Source organism: Petaurus breviceps, unplaced genomic scaffold (assembly GCF_028583685.1).
Source record: "Petaurus breviceps papuanus isolate PSGF00001 unplaced genomic scaffold, PetGlider_PUasm1.0 176, whole genome shotgun sequence".
Lineage (NCBI taxonomy): Eukaryota > Metazoa > Chordata > Mammalia > Diprotodontia > Petauridae > Petaurus > Petaurus breviceps.
Genome location: NW_027185771.1, coordinates 15,334,328 through 15,356,052, shown reverse-complemented (window position 1 = coordinate 15,356,052; position 21,725 = coordinate 15,334,328). Strand labels below are relative to the sequence as shown.

Here is a 21,725-nt window from a genome sequence, read left to right as displayed (position 1 = left end):
ACTTTTATCTCTATGTTTCTTTCAGGAAATCTTGTTGAGCTTGGATACAGTTAGCATTTTTCTTTGAGGCTTTGTTTGTAGTTGTTTTCACATTGCTATCTTTTGAGTTTTTGTTTTTTATGGTCAAATTCTTTTTTGTTGTTTTCTGTTTATTTTCCATCTCATTTCTTGACTTTGAACTTTATGTTAAAGTTTGACTCTGCTCACCTGAGGTACCATCCCAAGCTTCAGGTTTTTTTTTGTGCTGCTATTTTCAAAGCTAGTTCTGGAGGTCTGCAAGTTTTTGGTGCTTCTGAGGTGGTGCTATCCTAGAAGAAGTGTGGTTATTGTTCTCTTGGTCTGCACTCTGGTCTATACCCAGGAAGGGCCCCTGGTTTCCTGCAGCCACAAGTGCTCAACCCTGGAACTGTGTCAGAGCCAGCTTCACGAAGTTCCTGAAAAGGGTCCCCTATAACCTCTTTCTGACCCCCTTACCATCTCTGGGCTGAGAGCTCCTGGATCTGCTACTGCTGCTGTGACCACTGTGGCTGCCCTTGCACGTGTGGGCTCTGGACAGGCTTCCACTCCCATGTCACAGGCTTCTCTGGCTGACCTCATACGTTTCTTAGGCCAAAAGAATATTTCCCCTCGACCTTCTGTTGACTCTGTTGCTCCAAAATTCGATTTGTGCTGTTATTTTAAAGTTGTTTGGAGGGCAGGGTTGACAGAATTCAGCGGGGGTGCCTCTAATCAGTATTTTTTATATATGCTTTTTGCCTCCCCCATTAGAATGGAAACTCACTAAGGATGAAGATGTTTTCTCTTTTTTTGTTGTTTTCTCTTTTTACACATGTTTCTTCCATGCCTGGTACAGTGCTTCGCACATAGCAGGCTCTGAATATTATATGATTGTATGATTGAAAGAACATTAATTAGCATGGTGTGTACAGGAGACAAAAAGGAGGATTGTAGGTGATGGGCAAACATTAGCACTGGAAGTGACCTTGGAACATAGCATGCCAGAGTAGAGGAAATCTTTAAGACCATCTACTTCAAACTCTTCATTTGACAGAAGAGGAAAGTGAGGCCCAAACAGGTAAAGTGACATGCCCAAGCTGACAGGCATAATTGGTGAGGTGTATGCTTGGGCATGGTATTTTTCAAACCACTCAGACAGTTTCTACTCTAACAGCTGACCTGGGCTATCTCCCTCTCCTGCCTTCCACTACCATCCACATTCTTTTGAAAACTCTGGCCAGATCCTTGGTCTTAGAAGAAGGAAAGAGAATCACTACAGAGCGGGAGACCCTGGAGACAATAACCTGGGCCAGCTGACCTACTAAACTGCCTCCCAGATTCTTACAGGGCTCACCAGGGTAGGTGGGAGAGGAGGGCAGCATGGAAATTCCCTCAGCCAAGCATGACAGGGTGAAGTCATGTCTGGAGATAGGGCCGTCAAAGGCTGACTTTGTTTCTAACAGGAGAGAGAAGCAGGAAATACAATGAAACAGCTGTGCTGAAGGTGGGGATGGGGGTCAAAAAGGGGATGGGAGGAAGCACCCAAAGGTATTGTTAAAGGTTTATGGGGAGTGAGTCTTTCAGAGCTCCCTGAAGCCCTGGGGACCATGTGCAGGGCCTTGAGGGTCATGTTACCAATGAGGCCCACTGGAGGGTGGAGGCATTGGAAGGGCTGGGGACCAGGAGAGGGAGGCAAGGGATGATTTGTTCCACATTAAAAAGAAGTGAGGAATTGGGGAGGGGGCCAGAAGCAACGTGGAAGGGACAATTCAATGAAATCTGACATCTGGGAATACTGAATGCAGTAAAGTAAAAATGAATCATGAAATATATAACTGGGATCTTACAGATCATCAGATCCAATTCCCTTATTTTTCAGATAATAAAAAGTATTTGGAGGAAGACAAGATATTTAATGATTTGGAGTCAAGTCCTTTCCCTTTTGGGGGGGATGTTTCCTCATCTTCCCAAGCTCTGACCTTTCATGAGGGGTTAGCATTCCTCCTCTCTGAATTTCTTCCCATGTGTTTTTCATGTTTCGTATGTGCTATGAAAGGTTTTACAGGTTGTTTCACCTGAGTAGATTAAGTTACTTGAGGGCATGATTATTTCATTTTTGTTTTCATACCCTCAATCCCAGTTATTGTTCCTGGCCCTAACCTAATTCTGAGGTGCTTAATGGTTGTTCTCTAAGAGGAACAGGACATCAGGAAGGTGATGCCATGACTTGCAAGTAAACTGCATTTAAATGAGGGACAGCCGTGCAAAGTCACTAACTTCACTCTGTCCTTTGGAGCCATCTGGGTCCAAGGGTGAGATATAGATTAGGACAGCTGGAGATAGCTCCTTAATAAAATGCCTCTGAATTTAATGTATTTGAATCTGTAAAATTAAGGGGTTGTACTAAATGATTTCCAGCTCCGAAAATTCTATAATTTTTATCATGCTGTGACTTTCCATCCTTCTCACGTCTGCCCCTGAGAAGTTAAGGAAATTACCAAGATCTGTGACCAGGCTGTGACATGAGGTGGGCCTAGTCCACCAGTGCACATACTTTGCATTCACACCACAGATGGGCCCAGAAAGGAAAAGGAAGAGCATCCTAGATTGCATTTGGGAAATTGCACAGCATTTTTGATAGCTGAAAAGTAGCTCTCTACTGCAAAAAAATCCAACTTTTTTTTTTACACCAATATTCTTCCATGGCTGCAAATCACACAGAATACCATAATTGTGGGAGAACCAAAAGTGTGAGTGAGATCAAAGGTAATGGAGATACACTTGGTGGGCTTAAAATCATCTGGAGAATTTTACCTAAAGAAAATTTGGAATCAAGAAATGATATAAGAAGGGGCGGCCAGGTGGCTCAGCGAGTAAGAGCATTGGCTCCAGTGTTGGGATGACCTGGATCAAATCTGGGCTCAGATACTCAGCACCACACCCAGAAATAATAACTGGCCGTGTAACCTTGAGCAAGTTACTTAACCCCAATTGCTTAAAAAAAAAAAAAAAAGAAATGATATAAGAGCAGCGGCCAGGTGGCACAATGAATGGAGTGCCGGCCCTGGAGTCAGGAGGACCTGAGTTCAAATTCAGCCTCAGACACTTAACTCAAAAATTAACCATGTGACCTTGGGCAAGTCACAACCCCAGTTGCCCTCCAAAAAGCAAAAAAAAAGAAATGATATAAGAAATGTCATCCTGGAAATGAATGATGGGAAAGATGGTGGGCCCCCAAATATATATAAATATATGAATGAATAAATGTATGTACACATATACTATATCATATATATACATACATACTGCACAATACATATATGGATATATATACACATTTATCTATGGATATACCTATATTTGTATATACAGTATATATATGTGAATGAATGTGTATACATGAATATTGTATACACAGATATAACTATATCCACAGGTGTATCTTCTATACATACACGTATGTAAATGTTCACATGTACATGTATGTATACATATGGACACATATACGCACTATGTACATGCATACATTTAAAAAAAAGGAATTTGGGGAGGGGGAAGTAGGAAGATGGTGAGGAGGCTTCTCCATCATCAAGAGACAGAGAAGGGCCAGCAAAACAAGCAGAACTGCCAAGGCTGCCTTCACTGAGGGTTGTGGTTGAAATAAGCTTTTTCCCACATAACCCCTATTAGGGTTGGGAGTATCTATAAAATATTGAGATATAAACTATTTTTTTTGAGGGTAAGGGGAATGAAACAAGGGGAATGAATACTTATTAAGAATATAGACTATACTTTCTGTTGTACTTTTTTTTTTTTAAATTTTAAGTAATACAGTGGTTTTTATTTAAATTCTTTTTTCCTCCTCCACACTGGCAAAAGTTCTGATGGAGCTTAAAGTTTTGTAAACATTTTAACTATCCCTCTTCCCCTTTTTATACATTTGCAAAGCAAAAAGATCAGGAACCCAATTGTTGATGGTGCCCTGTCTCACCATTCAATGGATCAAAAAATCATATATTTTAAAAAACAAACTATGTTTTTTACTGTTTAGTTCTGTTATGAGTGAATATTTTTATGTAAATATCATTGGAAACCTTGGTTTGCTAGTAGATAAATCAAATGAATACATTGAAGGAGTTTCTTAGGGCATTTCCTAAAGATTTTAAAATTGGAGCCAAGCAAGATGAGCCAGAAAGAGGAATCCAGTCTGGCTGTCAGGAGCCCAAGGAATGCTGTAAGACCTGGAGGAAGGCCTGTAGTGTGTGAAGTTCGGTGTGGTGATGGATTTCCTGGATTCCACGGATGGGAGGAGGCATTCTTGGGCTGTGCTCTGGGTTTTGGGGAGGTGAGGCACAAGGATGAGATCAAAGATTAGCAGAGGTGTTTTAGAATTGAAGGGTTGGTCCCTCCTCCCTCCCCTGCCACCCTGGCCGGCTCTGTGAATATCTCCGATTTAGAGTTAAAAGGGATCCTCAGAGGTCCTCTAGACCGAGGCAAATGGCATGCCCAAAGTCATGAAGAGAGTAGCAGTCAGGATTATAACTCACGCCCTCTACCTATAAACTAAGTGCTCTTTCTACTGAATCCTGTTGCCTTCTCATTCTTTCCACATCCTTGCCTCTGGGTTAATATGCACACAACCCTCAAGATAGTAAGTGTGTCTGTTTTGGGGTGTGGAGTTATGAGGGGGAATGGAGAAAACTACTGGTCCTACTCACATGTCCCCACTGACACTCCAGGCATGGGTTTGGTGTCCCTGACCAGCAGCATTCTCAAGTCATGGTAAGGGTCCCAGACTTTTCTGGTCAGTGGGATGCAATCTCCTCCACATCTCAGTGCCTGGGATCTCTGGGGTCTGGGAGTGTCTAATTTAAGGCCCTCAGTCACCCATGGTCATCATTTCATAGGATTTCATAGTTATCGAGGAGGTCATCTGTTCCAAACTCGTCATTTTGGAGATGAGAAAACCAAGGTCCCCAAAGTGATGTGAATTGTCCTAAATCGAAGACATTACAGTAAGTGGAGGAAGCAGGAGTAGAATCCAGGACATATGGGGCCCAATCCAGGACTCTTCCCCACACTTTACTATATGTACTACTTCATGTGGTGGATGACCAGAAAGCCAGGACCTCTTCTGAGGAAGGTTTGGGAAAGGGAAAGGAGAGGGAACAGACACCAGATTGAGGGGACATAGCTGTCTCCAGATGAGATGCTCCAGTGTTGCGGGGCAGGGGGATGATCAGAGCTGGGCCTCCTCCCCCATCTTCTGCCCCTGGAACTGCTCTCTTTTCCTTGCTTTGGGGATGAGGGTTTTGTTAAGGAAGGAGGTAGGGGTGCTCCTGGGGTTCCAGGGTAAGTTCCCTGAAGTATGGAGGGGAGAAGGCACATCTATGTTTTTTTTTTTTTGCGTTGCTTGCTCTGAGAGTCTGTTTTAAAGCTTTCTTCTTCTTCCATCCTCCCCTCCCCATCCAGATCCCTTTCCCCGTTCTGTTGCCCTCTAGGGCCCTTCACACCTGCTCCCCAGGGGGGGTTTCTGGGACACCTGCCACTCTTGGCCGTTGGGTTCACTTAGCAACCACTTCACACCTGGAGGTGCCTTGTGTGGCTTCCCCAGTCCTACTTACCCCTAGAGGTGGTGGTGCAAGAAAGGGGGTAAGAGAGGATCACAAGGAATGTGAGTCATGTGTTTCCCTCCTCCCAGGGCCCCCTCTATACCATTGTTGGGGGGAAGGGGAAGCTGGTGATATAAGGTTATGCTTAGCACAGTCCTAAAGAGTCCTCTTGGGTCTGGGCCCGGTTTGCCCCTCTGTCTGGAAAGAGTCCTCTCTCTTTGAAGGTAAGATAGAGCGCCAGGCCTGGAGTCAGGAAGACCTAAGTTCAAATCCTACTAGCCATGTGACCCTGGCCAAATCACTTAACCACCACCTGCCTCAGTTTCCTCATCTGTAAAATATATAATAGCACCTCCCTCAAAGTGTTATCATGAGGACCAAATGAAATAATAATTGTAAAGTGCTTAGCATAGTGCCCGGTGCTCAAGAAATTGCTTGTTGACTGACTGACTAAAAGCCCCAAGAGTCCTTCTTGTGAGCACAGCTACGATTTCTTTCTTGAGTGAGTAAACAAGCCAGACCTTACCTCACCCCTCCTGAATGCTCCTGGGCTCCCTCTTCCAGGACCCCTGGGAACCTACCCATTGGGGATGGGGCAGGGAGCTTCAGGCTGCCCAGAGATGTTATTAGTTCACCTGCAATTAACCTGTCAGGAAGGGCTCCCAGGGCCCCAGGACAAGAGGCCACCAGAGCCCACAGGGTAGCAAGCCTCAGGTCTGAGGCAATCATTTAGTTCCTTTGTCCAGGAGGAGCTGAGAGCTCCTTGGGGATCCAGGCAAGGCCTTGGGGAGATTGGGAACAACAGCTCAGCTACTCTCTCATTGGTAGGCCTGTGGTTCTACTTAAGGCTTATAAAGTGTTTGTTTTTGAGTAAGTATGGGAGGTGGGGGGGGGGGGGTGGCGGCAGAGACAACCTTACCTTGGGCCAGCCCTGGAGGAAGGGGATGCTGCAAGGACTCCTGAAAAAAAAAAGAAATAGGAGTTTGGTTCAATGCCTCCAAACCCATTTTAACTCACTACTCCACAAACCCCATGAAGCACTCTCTGCAGGCACAGGTAGCCACTTGCACTGGTTAGAATAGCTTACATTTAAGCACCTTAAGGTTTTTTTTTTTTTTACAAAGGGTTTTTCCTACAGCTCTCCCGCCTGTCCAATGAGACAAATATTTTTACCCCCAAACCCCCCACTTTACAGATGAGGAAACTGAGGCTCTGAGAGACTAACCTTCATGATCACCCTGCTTGTGTCTGTCCTGGAATTTGAACCGGAGTCCAGAGAATGCAGACATTCCACCAGAGTGGGCCAATGCAATCTGCTCTGTCCAAGGAGGGTGTAAAAGTGAGACCCAGGCCCTGTGCTGGAGTTGCAGCCTGGTAGGCGGTTCCAAGCACCACCTGGAGATGGGAGAGGCAAGAGGAAGAGTGGAGATTCTGGCACTAGGGGACACAGCAGAGGGTGCTGACCACTGGCCCTTAGGGAGATGAACAGGAGTCTCATCCTCATCTTAGCTCCCTCTTTACCCTGCTTTCCCCGATGTCTAGCTTGTCACATGGCGTGAAGTGACCCCAGATGGTTCTGCAGAGGTCAGCTCTGGCACAAATCCTCCAGGATCCTGGGAGGATTTCAGATACTAAGATCACCCTAAGTCACATCCTGTTGGAAATGACAGAGGGGCATCAAAAGAAGTCCTTCCCAAGCCCCTAGATTTCAGGGTAGTTTCAAGTAATGTGGCAGGTTCTGAGAAGGGCCTGAATTAGTGGTAGGATGCTAAGATCTGGGTAGAGAAAGTGTGCCTATTCCTCACAATTCATAGATTCACTGATTTTCTGATCTAGAAGAATGCTGGATTTGGATTTAGGGGTCCTGGGCTTAAATCTCATGACTGCCATTTATTCCTGATGGGATCTTGGACAAAGCCCTTAAACCCTCCCGGGGCCTTAGTTTTCTCATTTGTGACATGAGGGGGGTAGGCTAGATGACTTTCAAGGTCCATTCCAGCTGTAGATGGATTATCTATGAGTAATCTCTGTGGTCCCATTTATGTCTATAACCCTGGGCCAACCTTCCCATTGTACAGATGAGATAACTGAGGCCCAGAGAAAGAACTGGGATTTGTCTAAAGTCACCCAGCTAGAAAAGAACAGATTTGAAACCTGAACCCAAGGCCTTTGACTCCACCTTTACTGTCTAGTTTAATTTTTGTGTTTGCATTCTTAATACCTAGAACAGTGCTCAGCACATTGTTGGTCAGTCATGTCCCACTCTTTGTGACCCCATCTAGGCTTTTCTTGGCAAAGATACTGGAGGGATTTGCCATATCCTTTTCCAGCTCATTTTACAGATGGGGAAACTGAGGCAGAGTGAAGTGACTTGCCCAGGGTCACACCTCTAGTAAATGTCTAAGGCAGGATTTGAACTCAGGAAGAAGCCTGCCCCTCTATCTACTTCACCACCTAAGTACAAATTAGGTGCTTAATAAATGCTTGTGGACTGAATCTTTCCTCTCTACTATGCTGGTTCTTCTTTCATTTCATGGTGGATGCTGTTGTGACCTGTTTACTTCTGATAAAGTTATAAAATATAAATGTGTGGTTTTATATATGCTAATGTTTGTGCTGAGAGGAGAATGGACTAATGTGTGGGCTGGGAAGGGGTGCTAATTGCACAAATTGAAGGGGGGGGGTTAAAAGGGATCAAGATGATGAAAGAGAAGAAATTGAGAAGGAGGAGTCACATAGCATTAGGATTTGGTGTTAGCTGAAGGTCTGCAGAAGCAGCTACAAGGGAGTGATTTATTCACCCAGGGGCAAGTAAAGCAGCTGGAAAGGTCTTAAAAGCAGTAAGCACACAAAGGAAAATTTCTCCTTGTAGGGAGAAGGACCTAGATCAGTAGAGTCAAAGAGGGCAGAAACGTCTCTTGGACATTGTCTTGGACATTGTGTACATGAAACATGGAGAGTAATTATAATTATCATCATTATTCTGAAGGTTATGGCCATGGATGGAGCACGCTGTCAGGTCCCTACCAAGCTGTTAAGGCCAGTGGTATGTTGTATATCAGCCAGAGAATCAAAGATTTAGAACTTGCAGGAACCTTAGACTTTGGGTTTAACTCCTTCAAATTACAGATGAGGGACCTGGGGTTTAAGTGACTTACCCACAGTTTACATGTTAAATTAAGAAGCAGAGCCTGGCTTGATGGGAGGACCAACCTAGAGAGGCCATTTGGCTCTGGGCATTTTCCCTGGCTGTCCCCCTTGTCTGGAACCCTCTCCTTCCTCATCCCAGCCTCCTGGTGTCAATGACTCTTATCAAGTCTCAGCTAAAGCCCTACCTCCTTTAAAAAGCCTCCGCCAGTCTCCCTTAACTCCTTTTTGTATCTTGTCTGTACACGATTGCTTGCATGCTATAATTTCCCATTAGATTTTAAGTTCTTTGAGGGCAGGGACTGCTTTTGTCTCTCTTGGTTGGGCTGGCACATTAGTCTTGACTGTCTGATAAATGAAGAGAGCCTTCATCACCATGACTGCAGTGACTCACCAAGGCCAGCCATTTAATAAGGGGAAGGGAGGCTGTGATCTATGTGGGTAGGGGGAGAGGAATATCCACACCAATTCATGAATCCTTGAGTGCAGGACACTAATCCCTGCTTACTTTCCTGACAGCTTTTCCAACAATAACCCTGCTGGGTAGCTAGTGCCGGTATTATTTCCATTTTACAGATGAACATACTGAGTCTCATTAAGGTTAAAGTACTTGCCGGGGCAGTGTGGCAGAGCTACAATGAAAACAGCCCTCCTTCCCCTAAGCCAGGTAGCCTCCTTCCCTAGTGTGTGAGGCAAGTGTGACTCCAAGGCCAGGGTCTGTGCCGCTCCTGGGAATTCTTAGAAGGTAAGGGGAGGAGAACTCCAACAAAAAATAAAGTGATGGGGGTGTCAGCCAGGGGCAAGAATGTGGTTTCAATCTGGAACCCAGGGAGGTTGATGATCCATTCGGACATAGCTTCTCCACCGAAGGATGGCTTGGAGGGGTTTTGGAAGGGGGTACTTGGCAGGGGATTGGGATGAGTAGGACAAGAGCTCACGCATTGTGTCAAACTAGACCGGGTGACAGTGTGCATTTATTTATTTACCTGAGGGCACATGTAGCACCATGCATGCTGTCTGTCAATCAGGCAGCAAACGTCTATTAAAGCACCCACTGTGTGCTGGGCACGCTGCTAAGTAAGCCCTACGAATACGAAGAGAGGAAAAATAGTGCCTGCCCCAGGGACCTCACAGTCTAATGGAAATGATCCACAAGAATGCAAGGATTTCCTTTCCCGCTGTGTCGGGGGGTTGGGGTGGGGTGGGGTGTGTGTGTGTCTGGGTCCTCTAATTGGCTAAACCTGTGTTATGCAAAGAGTGAAGAGCAGCCAGGGACGGAGGGGGGGATTCCACAGTCTCTAGACCCCCAGTTCTCGCAAGATCACAAAACTAGCCAAAGGCGCGATCCAAACTTAAGGTCCGAGGACACTCCTGTCCCCGGGAGGCTTTGCAAACCTCCAAGAGCCTCGGGGTTCCTCGGTTCTGCCCATATCCCGCTTCGTCCAATCAGGAGAATGCTGCCCACCCAATAAGGCGGGTTCTCTTCTCCCATTGGTAGTTGTCTGACTCTGCCTCCAATAAGGAGCAGTTTACTTTCCTTCTCTCTGCTCTCCCTGAGTTAGGAGCGGACTTGTTCTCCTCTCCACTTCAGAGCCTTTGTCTTGGGAATTAGGTAAGCGGAGACACTGAGTACGACCGTGCTTCCTGGGACCTCCACAGGCTCAGAACTACAACTCCCGGCAGGTCGCGCTATCTCTACATCTTTGGGATCACGTGGTTTCCTCCTCGTTTCCCCGCCCCCTTCTCCTTCCTCCTTCCCCCACTCTGTCCCTTGCCCCTCCGTCGCCTCCAGTCACGCGGGTTCAGTAGAGAGCGGGGGAAAGGGGCGGGGCCTGAGGGGCCCGAACGCCGCTCGGGTGGCCAATGGGATGGGCGGAGCGGGGGCGTCCTTCCCCGCCCCCGGCCGTGCGCGCGCCTGCGCGGGGCTGGAGGGACGGGAGCGCGCCCGGCGGCGGCGGTGTAGGCGGCGGTCGGGGGGGCGGGTGGCGGTTGGAGGCGGAGGCGGAGGCGGCCCAGCTGAGGGGCGGCCGCGTTCACTTACTCGCTCACTCCTTTGCGCTGACAGGCAGCAGGCCGGAGGCCCGGGCGAGGCTGGGAAGTTTTCGGCAGAGCCCGGCATGAAGCGGCGCTGAGGCGAAGCAGAGCCGAGCCGAGCCTCCGCCACCTGAGGAGAAGGAGGCGCCGCCGCTGTTGCCGCCGCTGCGAGTCCCCGGCCACGCCGATGACTACTGCAAACTGCGGCGCCCACGACGACTTCGACTTCAAGCTCATCTTCGGGGAGGACGGGCAGCCGCCGCCGCCCCCGCCCCCGGGGCCCGCAGGTGAGGGCGCCCCCGAGGCCCCACCCATCCACCCCCACATTATCCCCCCCCCCCCTCCTCGGGGCCTGCCCGCGGGGCCCGGCCGGGGAGCCTGCGGCGTCCGCGGGGGAAGGAAGGAGTGCGGGGCAGCGCCACCGAGACCAAGATAGAGACTGGGGGGAGGGGCGGGAGGGAGCCAGATGGGAAGGGGGGCATGGCCGGACTGGAGGAGATAGCTGGGGGGGGGGGGGAGCGTGTAAGTAAGTGTGTGTGTGCGCGCGTGTGCGCAGGGCATGGTTTTACTACTGCCCCGTGTGTGCGTGCGTGTGTGTGCGTGTATGTGTCTATGTCTAAGGAGGAGGGGTTGGAGGAGCCTCGGCCTCTGCTCCCGCCCTCCTTCCCGACCCCAGGAAGCCTTCACACCGAGGTCTCTCCCTGCATTTGTAAAGTGGGCCGGCGCCCCCCGCCCCCCGCCGAGCTGAGGATCCGCGTCTGATTTCAGACGTGTAGGAAAGGCTACGATGCCGGTGTTTTTCTTCTGATCCTAATGATGGGTGTTTAGCAGATCCACTTACTGTAGAGAAGATTTGAGAGGCGCTAGGGAAAGGGCCCTGCACTTGGCATCCGTCAGATGGGGCTCAGATGCGACCAACCTGATCACCGGCGTCTCTGTGGGATCTTAGGCGCATAGCTTAGCCTCTCCTGGCCTCAGTTTCCTCGTCTGAAAAATGCGGGAGTGGGATCAGATCGCCTTTCTAACGCCACTTGGATCTTAACCCCTGTTTTCTCTGTTAGAGAAAGTGAAAAATAACTGTTACAGTTGCACTCACAGTTACTTTGCTTCCTTTTCTGTATTTTATTCTCACGGCTTAATGTGGAGTAATGTTTGTATCTGAGATTTTCAGATTTATCGAACACAAACCTGCTTCAGTCTTGAATGCTGTGTGTGCCTTTGGGGGTGGACGGATGACATCTTTTTCTTCATAAACTTAACCTTGGTAGAAAGTTGGGGAATTGAAAAGCGGGTTCGTGCTCTTATTGTAAAAGTTGTCAGTGTTTTCTATAGCATAGTAGTCGTTATCCGTGGTTGTTTATATATATATCAGTCAAAAGCCATAGTGGAATAAGAGAAAACATAAATGAACATTACTGATGTGGAAGTAAGAAATGCTGAAACTTGAAAGGAAACGTTTAACACTTCAATTTGGGATGCCATTTGGTAAAACAAATGCAAGATTAGAAGCAGATTTTAAATGCTCTGTTTTGTTGACCCTGCTGAGAATAGTTTAGTCTTTCATACCTTTTTGGAGTGGAGCATATTGTTGAGAAACTAGTGAGAATATCCTTGGAAAATTTATGCTTTTTTTGGGAAGTACATTGTTTATTGTGCTTTATAGAAGTTGGGGTATTTAGTAATTTGTGAACGTGTTGGTGAAATCTGTATTTAGTTCTGCCAAACAGGCAAGAATTGTTAAAAGCCTATTTTAATATTATGTATTTATGTAAATCTGGACCAAGTCTGTTTGAAAGGATAAACAAAAAACAAGTGTTCTGAAGGTGTATTAAGTTTATATTAATAAGGCAAAATGTTTTGTAAGTTATTCTTAAAGATTTTGTTCAAATGTCTGAGAATAGTTAGATGATTTTCCATAAGAAAAAGTTTATTTTGAAAGACACATTTCTGCTATAACCAGTTTACTAGTTTAAAAGGAATTTTGGAAGGAGAGACCAATGCATTACTCAAAATCAAAACCCCTGTAATAGTTGTAAAGAGGACTGACTAGCTTTAGGTGGAAACTGCTTAATTGAGTGCTGTTGTGACCTAGCTTGGAATCCTGTGGTAAACCTTTAATTAGACTTCTTAAATGTGTATTTGAATGGTATAAAATCAGACTAGAGCAAGTTAGTCTTTGTGGGAGTTCTGAAATAAACTACTTGATTATTGTCACTTTGATCAAGTCAGCATTATATTTGCATAAATATATCAGAATTGTAGTAGCTCTTCAGACTACATAGTGGATTGTGCTTGGGAACAATCTGTTATTTTGGTCACTTTTTATCTTCATTTTATCAAATACCTAGATTTTGTAATAGTAAGCAGTTTCAACTCAAAATATATTTAGATTTTCATAGATAATTGGAGTTAAACAGTTTGATTATAGAAGAAATAACTTGATTTTTTTATTTCTTCCAGCTCTAAATTCTGTGATTCCTGGCAGTAAGCATTTAATAATAAATATTATTTGTCAATAAATTCTCTGTAGAACTGTCTTTTATCTCTTTATTCCAACAAAAAGATAGTGAATAAAGTAAAAGTTTATTGTGTATTCATTCATTGTTTCTGAAAATACAGTTTTCCTGATTTTAAGGGGAGAACCCTCTGATGTATTTCATTCTTTTTATTTTTAAAAATTATTCATACATTTTGTTTTGACAGCAGATACTTCCAAACTTTGCAAAGTACATTCCATGGAAGTTATTTTATTAATTTTTTTTAACAGCAAAGGACTCATGTTGCAATTATGATATGAATGTTGAGGGTTATACTTGACCAGAGTTTTGTTATATCTTCATTTTGAGTTTATTTATGTTGTTGCACTTAGTATGTATAACATTCTTTTGTTTCTGTATCATTTTGTACAAGGCTTTCCATATTTCCTCTAAATTCTTCATATTCATCATGCCTTAAGGTGTATATGTGCACCATACGTATATGCTATTATGTTTGTCTTCCATAATTTGTTCTGTCATTTCCACAATCATTGGGCAGGCACTTTCTCGGTTTTTGCCTTTTTTTGTCATTACAAGTGATAGTTCTGTAAACACTTTTGTGCATGTGATTTTGTTTTTTGTTTTTGTAACCTCTTTGGGGGCATAGTTTTGGTAGTATTGATGGATCTGATATTGAGATGGCTAGAGCATAGGGTATGAACAATCAGGAACTTTTTTTTGCATAATTCTAAATTATTTTTCCAGAACAGTTGAGCCCATTCCCAGTTATACCTTCCCTGATTCAATGGGCAGAGCTTAAATTTTAACATCTTTCCTAGTTTGATGGACATGAGCGGATACTTAATGGTTATTCTAATTTTTGTGATAGTTATTTTTTTTAATACCCTTTGACCACATCTCTTGGGGAATATATCTTGATGTATTTATTTCAAACCTCTGTTAAGCTAGGCATTTGTTAGCTATTTAATGTAAAGATTTTTCCGCCAAGCCTTATCTTCGGATTTTAGCATCATTGCTTTTTTTGGAGTGTTCAAAAGCTTAAAAAATTAATATAATTGTTATATTTTGCATTACTGTACGTGTATAATTTATATAAAATCCTTCTCAATGAGGAGTGGAGGGGAGGGAGGGAGAATTTGAATTTGGAACTAAAAAAATTAAAAAAAAAATTGTTAAAATTGTTTTTACATGTAATTGGGGGAAAATAAAATATTAAATTAGTATAATTGCAATTGTAATATGTTTTATTTTTTGTTTGATGACAAATCTATCCATAATTGTAAAAGATAGATCCTTCCATTCTTTAATTTTTCTTAATGGCATGGCTTTTTAATTTTTAAAATGCATATCCATTTGGAATTGTGGCATAAGATGTCCTTATTGTGTGTTTCAGTGCAACAAATGTTTTAAGATAGTTATGATTTTAGAGTATGTTAAGATTTATTCCAAGAATTACACACAATCCTAGTATGTTAGAGATGGAAGATGCTCACAGGGGCATAGTGACCTGTACAAGATCGTTGTAAGTCATTAAGTGAAACTCTCCACTCTTTTGGCACTTTAGATTTAATAGCAAAAGGAGCAGTTAAAAAATTCTGGGATTAAAATTTATTGGAACCTGAAATCAGCATTCATTTTGATGTTAATCATTTTGAGTTTTGAATGAATTATGATTTGAAGTAACCAAAAGTGAGTTTAACATATTTGCCTTTAGGATGAACTTGTCTGGTAAATTGGGTCATCTCCGTTTCTCAGATTCTGTACAGTATTGTTAGTTTTTGTTAAATATTCCTTCTTGCCTTTGAGCAAGGAAAGTAGACTTGTTACAGACAGAGAGGAATCTGATGGAAAATCCTGGCTTTTTTTTTTAGTAGGTCCCATTTGTTCCAGTTTGTCAAATTACAGAAGATGTGTACTGTTTGAGCACATCCTAGTCTGTCTGATGGGCTAGTGTGGTTTTAGATCTTGTTAAAGGTTTGAGGGGCCTTTACCACAACTGAATCTCCATTTGTTCTCTAATTAGAGTGTTAATCATAACACGAGCAAAAGGAGATTTCTGTTCCTCTGAAAAACCCTTAAGTCTTCTTGCTTAAATTTATTCTGGTATCTTTTTTAAGTGGGCATTTAAAAGTTGGGAGGAGAAAGTAAACCAAAGAACTAAATTTCTGTATTAAAATTGTTAGAATACAAATGTTTGTCACAACCTAATATTTCTTTGAACTGTTTTTAATCATACAAAAACATACAAATATATACACATATAAATATATATTTTTGCTCTTTCAAGGTGGTGTTTTACTAACTGAAGCTGCTTGAAATTAAAAGAGAATCAGTGCTTTCTTGTAAAAGCTTACTAGTTCCCCAGATCTATAATAGTGTAAGGTCCGAACTGAATTAAGCACCTGCTTTGGTTTTAAATTTGTATTATCTTTTCTCTTTTTTAAAATCTTAGACCTAGCTTTCAAGTGCTGTACTTCAAATACCAAATAGGAAACTTAAAATAATGTAATTCGTCAGTCGTTAGTAATACTGTGGATAACATAATTTATTTCAAAGGGCAACTTCCTTGATGAATTTTTGTTAACTTCATCTTTCAGGCTCTAATTTAGGTTGACATTTCATTATCTTTATTTTTATGTTTTATTCTTTGAATATGCGGATTCAATATTTTCTTCTTCCTAAGTTTCTGTTTGTTTTCCCAAGCCTAAATATTGAATTTTTAGTCTAAATTAAAATTACTAAAGAAGTTGCCAATATTAGGGAGTTCTGGAGTGGCATGTTAGCCCCCCTCCCTTTTGATTCTGCAATTTCCTCATTTACTATTTTCTTTGTTTTCTTTTTTAAAGAAAAATAATTGGCCTGATACATTTTTTTGGTGAGATGTAAAAAAAATTATTTAATTGTAAGCATATACCTAAGAGCTGCCCTCTTCTCCCTCAAAACTACATTCCTTTTTATCCCCCAAGTTTAATATTATTTTATTTTTTCCGAATTTACATGTCAAGAAAATTTTTAGCATTAATTTTTACAGGATTCTGAGTTCCAGATTTTCTCCCCCCCCCCCCCCCCTTCTTTTCCCCTCTTCTGAAAATGGTAGCTTTTGACATAGTCTGTACTTGTGTTATCAAAACCTACATTCTTTCTACTGGCATGTTGAAGGAAATTTTTATTTTCATAGTTTCTCTACCATTTTAATTCCTGTTCTTCAGAGAATGAAAATATTAGCCCTAAGAAGAATTTTCTTTTTTTACTCATTACGTAGTAACTTTGTTTTACCTGTGTCAGTTTTTGGATTATTTACATATAGGACTTTAGCATTTTCTTTGAATGATACTAAAACCTTTCCCCTACCACAGCATCTTTTGCTTTAAGCAAACAGATGAGGAAGGAGACATAGACGGTTATATGAATATATCCAATTTAAAGTCTTGCATGCTTTGAAATATTTGATTTCTTGTTTAGCCCTTCTAATTCCATTTAGATATTTTGATATAAGTTTAATTTTCTCTTCCATCACGAGTGTCTAGCTATAAGCACTAATGCTTTATCAGTATTTTCCTTTTTTTTTTTTAAAGAACACATTCTTTGCAGAAGTAGGGGGTTACTTTTGTAATTTTTTTTTTTAATTTTAGTTATAAGGGATGATGACACTTTGGAAAGGAAATGGAGAGAGGTATGGGAAATTAGGTAGTGTAAGAACAGAATATCAAAATGTATGAAGAAATAAAGAATATTTGTCCAGCTAACCTGTTTTCTAGATGAAGGTTAATGTTGCTTACATGTGCAAATCTTAATAAGCATGGAATTATGAATGATGATGATGATGATCTATGTAGTGCCTGTCAAGCACTGTGCTAAATGCTTTACCAAGATTACCTCATTTGTTCCTCACAACAACCCTGGAATTGAGGTGCTGTTATTATCCCCATTTTACACTTGAGAAAACTGAGTCAAATGGTGGTTGACTGACTTGTCCTAGGTCACACACAAAGCAAGTTCTGAAGTTGAATTTGAACTCAGGTCTTCCTGACTATAAACTCAGTACTCTATTCCACTTTGCGCCACCTATCTACCTCAGATTATAAAGATAAATTCCCCTGGCAGGGAGAAAGATAACTTATTTTCTGTAGAAACTTAATGATGTGTTTTTACAGCTCTTTATGTACGTATTAGATTATATGTATAAAGCCTCCTGAGGTTGAATAAAGATAGTCTATATAAATTAGACTTGGTAAGTTTCATTGGGAGGAATTTAATTTTTATTAAAAATTTTATCTCTAGAGCTCTAGGTCCATCTGTGATCATTAGCATAAATTAGTAATAGAGGGTGTAACCTAAATTTGTATTGGTGTTGGGGCTTTCTAAATGTAAATATTGGGGGTGGGGCAGGAAAACCTTTGAAAGGTCTCATACTTCAAGTTACAGAAAACCTCATTGTAATTAGAACTGTTAACTCAATTCTTTCTTTGACTTTTCCCTTTGCCAAATTACAGAAGGAATACTTTGGCATTTTTCCCAGTCTCTCTGTTGGAGGAGGTAGCTCACCATGTACTGAGGTTACAGTTATATTAGATGTCATAACATTAAAACCTCTATCATGTATGTTTCAACAGCTAAGACTTTGTCAGTCTTTAGTAAGAATTATACCTTGAACTCAAAAAGTTGATTTAGTATCATAAGAGAACTAAGAAGTTTCAGGCTCAAGAAATAATTTAGCATTCTTCAGTTAGAATTTATTTTGGCCAAATTCTATTAGTGTTCTGGCAGTATCCATCTATTTCTCATTAAATGTACATTAAGAGCCCTTATTTGGTTTGTTTGTTTTTTTTTTTTGGTGAAGCAGTAAATTAGTTATTTTTGGTAAGATATTAAACATTTTTTTTACATTGCTGGAGATAGTAATAAAAAGCTGCAATATCAAATTGCAGTGTTTTACAAAAAAATTTGTTCAGATTATGTGGATTAGAAAAATTGAATGTGAAAGATATTACTTTTAAGTTTTGCTAGTGGAGTGACGAATGATTCTTCATTACAGTATTTAGCTTTAAGTAAGGGAGTGGTGTAAGAGTCAATAGTATTGCTCTTAAAGATGTGAGAAACATGAGTAGGCTGGGCCTCATTTGATAGTAAGCAGCACTTTGACTGTTCACAGCAGTAACATAAATAAGGGAGGTGTTGTCTAAAGCTGCCCTGGTGGGTCAGGGGAATAGACATAGCAGACTTGGCAGAAAGCCTGGCCTCTAAAACAACATCCAAGTCATCAAATTTGCCCAGGCATGCCATGCGAGGTTCAAATGACAGTGGAATTTAAGATGAGTGAAATGATCAGTGTGGCCTAGGATAATCACAAGCAGGAGCAAGCTTTTTAACAAGCCATCATTTTACTCAGACTTCACATAGATTTGCATATGTTTCTAGTATTTGTGTGGTGTTTATATGATTTTTTTTTGCCCAGTTCTCACCTGCATGAGTGGTCAAACTCTTGTAGACTGGTAGAATTTGTCTGACTTCAGGAAAGAGAAACAAGTAAACCTGTAAGATTTAGTCTGCTTTATGAATTGACAACCTACCAGAAGCTGAAACTTAATCACTGTCACAGTTAGTTGAATATCCTGGTATCACTGCCTGAAAGGGAATTGCAAATTTAGGAAAGCCAGCAAAATCCCAAGTAAACTGGAGAGGTAACTTTCAGAGTTTATTTTCAAATATAACTGGACAGTGTCAGTATGCTTTGTACTGCAACAGGTGAAACTGTGTGTGTGTGTGTGTGTGTGTGTGTTAAAAAATACTTGAAATGACATATTTTTTTTAATGTTTTGTTAAATTTTTATTAGTCTTACTAGTTTTATACTAGTCAAATCAGGTATAAAATTGGTTTAATTGAAATCTTTTACAGCAGGACTCTTCCATTGTTGATTGTTGTTTTGTAAGAGAAAATACTGAAGGTGAGCACCTTTAAAAAAAAAAAAAGATTTTTCAATAAAGCATCCAGTGGTCAAAGTATTTTTGCCAACATCATGCGACTTGTACTAAAATGTGTTTTTCATTAGACTGTATTTGGAAAATATTTACTGTAAAGGCCTTTTAAATAAATTGTTGCTAACTGCTCAAGCCCTTTTAAAATCAAGTTCCAAGATTAGTATAGAAAAATACTCAATTCTACCTTATTATGTAATTAATAGTAAAATGTCATTAAGTATAATTTTTATTGGTTTATTAAGTAGTAAATAAACAAGGCATATGTTGTTTGCAACAACAAGGCAAATGTTTCATTTAGAAATCTTACTGTGTAAGTATTGGGATTGGGGATATAGGAATGAGTCGTGGTAGAAGTTTATGGGAATACAGATTGTTTAGCTATACTCTTGAGCAGCTTATGTGTATGTTTGTGTGATTGTGGGTTTGGTTTTTTTGGTAGGGGAGAAAATACTGGTTTACAGTTTATTGCTTTACTTGCCCAAACTGCGCACTTGTTGGTACTGAGATGGAGAAAACATTTTTCAAACATTTCTATTTTTAGTTTTCCTCTAAATTGCTTGTAAATTGATCTATCAGTAGGTATTGTATATGAGGATAGAATTATGGATTAATGCCACTGTTTGAATTATCTTTTATGATCCTCTGAAACTAGAATGTTGCTTTGAGTTACAAGACTAGTTTTCATTTGTCAGAGTTGTAAGATTATTAAAATGGATCCTTTGGAGTCTCTTATGAAGGACAAAGGGATAACATCAGGAATAATGAAGACATTTTCAGTTGGTGAATTTTTGAAGCAGATAGCATCAGTTCTTTAGGTTTTCCCATTGATGAGGCACCATATGCAGTATTAGGAAAAGCAACTCTTTAATTTTTATTGTGTTGGCAGGTCATGTATGAAACCACATTGGAGGGGAAAAAGATAATGCGATACATACATTTAAGGTACTGTTTTTATTATTGCAACATCAGAATATTAAAAATATTTAGTGAATGTTCCATCTGTTATAACCACTTAAATAGCATTACTTCCTTTGGGAGAATGGGGTTCTAACATTTTCCTGCTATGTAGGTAATGTGTCTTACCTCTTTCACCCATCCCTTAATTTCTACCATTTTGTAGAGGCTCTATGGAGGTGGCTGCACTTGGGTTCAAGAAGCTTACAGGCTTTGCTATTTTAGGCAAAACACTGAACTGCTTGGAATCTCACTTTCTTTAATTGAAAAATGACTGTAACATTTGTACCACCTACCTTTACAGGGAAGTTAGGAGAAAAGTGCTTTGCAAATCTTAAATATGTATTATAAATGTCACTGCTTTTGAAATTTGTTTAGCTTATGTTTAATTCTGTTAATATTTCCTGAAAAGTATCTGTTTTCTTCATTCCTTTTTTTAAATTCTTTATCTCTTTTCTTCATTCTTGAGGTTAAATCTTTAGTCTCAATCTTTTGAATCTTTTGTCTAATTTGGATTGTTGTTTTCTTTACATTTGCTCATGTTCATCTCTGAAAGTCGCTGTCACAAGGCCAGCCTCGATTCTGGTTGATTTCATCAGGACCAAATTTCTACTAGCTGTTAACAGGTGCCTTTCCCGTATTTCCCCAACTTCATTCCAGAGGCAGGGGGTACACACTTGTGCAATATCATACATACATACTTATGCATATACATGCACACAGTCATTTTTTGGGGGGGTAGTGGATCTATTTATCAGGTTCACATATATATATATATAGAATCGAGTTTTGTGGGTTTTTCTGGGATGTATTTATCAGGTCTGCACATGTGGTATATCATGTGTGTATGTATGTGTGTGCATGTGTATATATAATGTCAGATTTTCTTTTGGATGAATTTATCAGTTTTGCTGCATTTTTGGGGGGTGTTTCTTTTAAAATCATTTATTATAAGGGCTGTTTTTTTATGAAGGGAAAGAGGTGGGATGTAGGGGAAATGTAAGCGATATAAATAAAAGTCTATGTTTAAATGTGCCTTTACTATGTCTTAAGTAAATCATCTTCATTTTTCTACCTACTTTCCTGCTTTTTACTTACATTCTACACATCTGTCAGTTAACTTTTTTGTCTTTTTAGATCATTGAAATTTTACTTTTCTTATTAAATGTAAGTATATGAGCTATCTGTGTTTTCACCAGTGTTGGAACTCTTTCCACCAAGGTCAGAATACAGATTGCAGCTCATCTGTGGTTTAGGAAATAAGTCTTAGGGAGCTTTCCAAGTCATAATAAAAATTAAGTGACTTAACTTCAGTCACACAGCTCATAAGTGTCAGAAGTAGAATTTAAACTGGAGCAGGTCTACCTGGTTAGTGCTTCATAAAGTATTTCTTTAAAATGCATTCTAAACAATAACATTGGCCACACAAAAATAAAAACTCTGCATACAAAATGGTAAATTCCACTGTTTATAACTTTTTATTTTATCTTGTTTTTATACTGGA

General features: G+C 41.0%; 1 protein-coding gene across 3 annotated transcripts in view; it reads left to right on the top strand.

The window, feature by feature from the left end:
- Positions 1–10,062: 10,062 nt before the first annotated feature.
- NFATC3 (nuclear factor of activated T cells 3) overlaps positions 10,063–21,725 on the top strand; it is a 184,585-nt gene continuing 172,922 nt past the window's right edge. Inside the window, exons 1-2 of one of the 3 annotated variants that reach the window (XM_069085683.1) lie at positions 10,063–10,368; positions 10,822–11,077. In XM_069085683.1, coding sequence (XP_068941784.1) covers positions 10,978–11,077 — 100 coding nt within the window. In that variant the 5' untranslated portion in view covers positions 10,063–10,368; positions 10,822–10,977. Of the gene's footprint in view, positions 10,440–10,716; positions 11,078–21,725 lie in introns of those variants that run through there. The other 2 variants (XM_069085684.1, XM_069085685.1) reach the window with 2 other exon arrangements.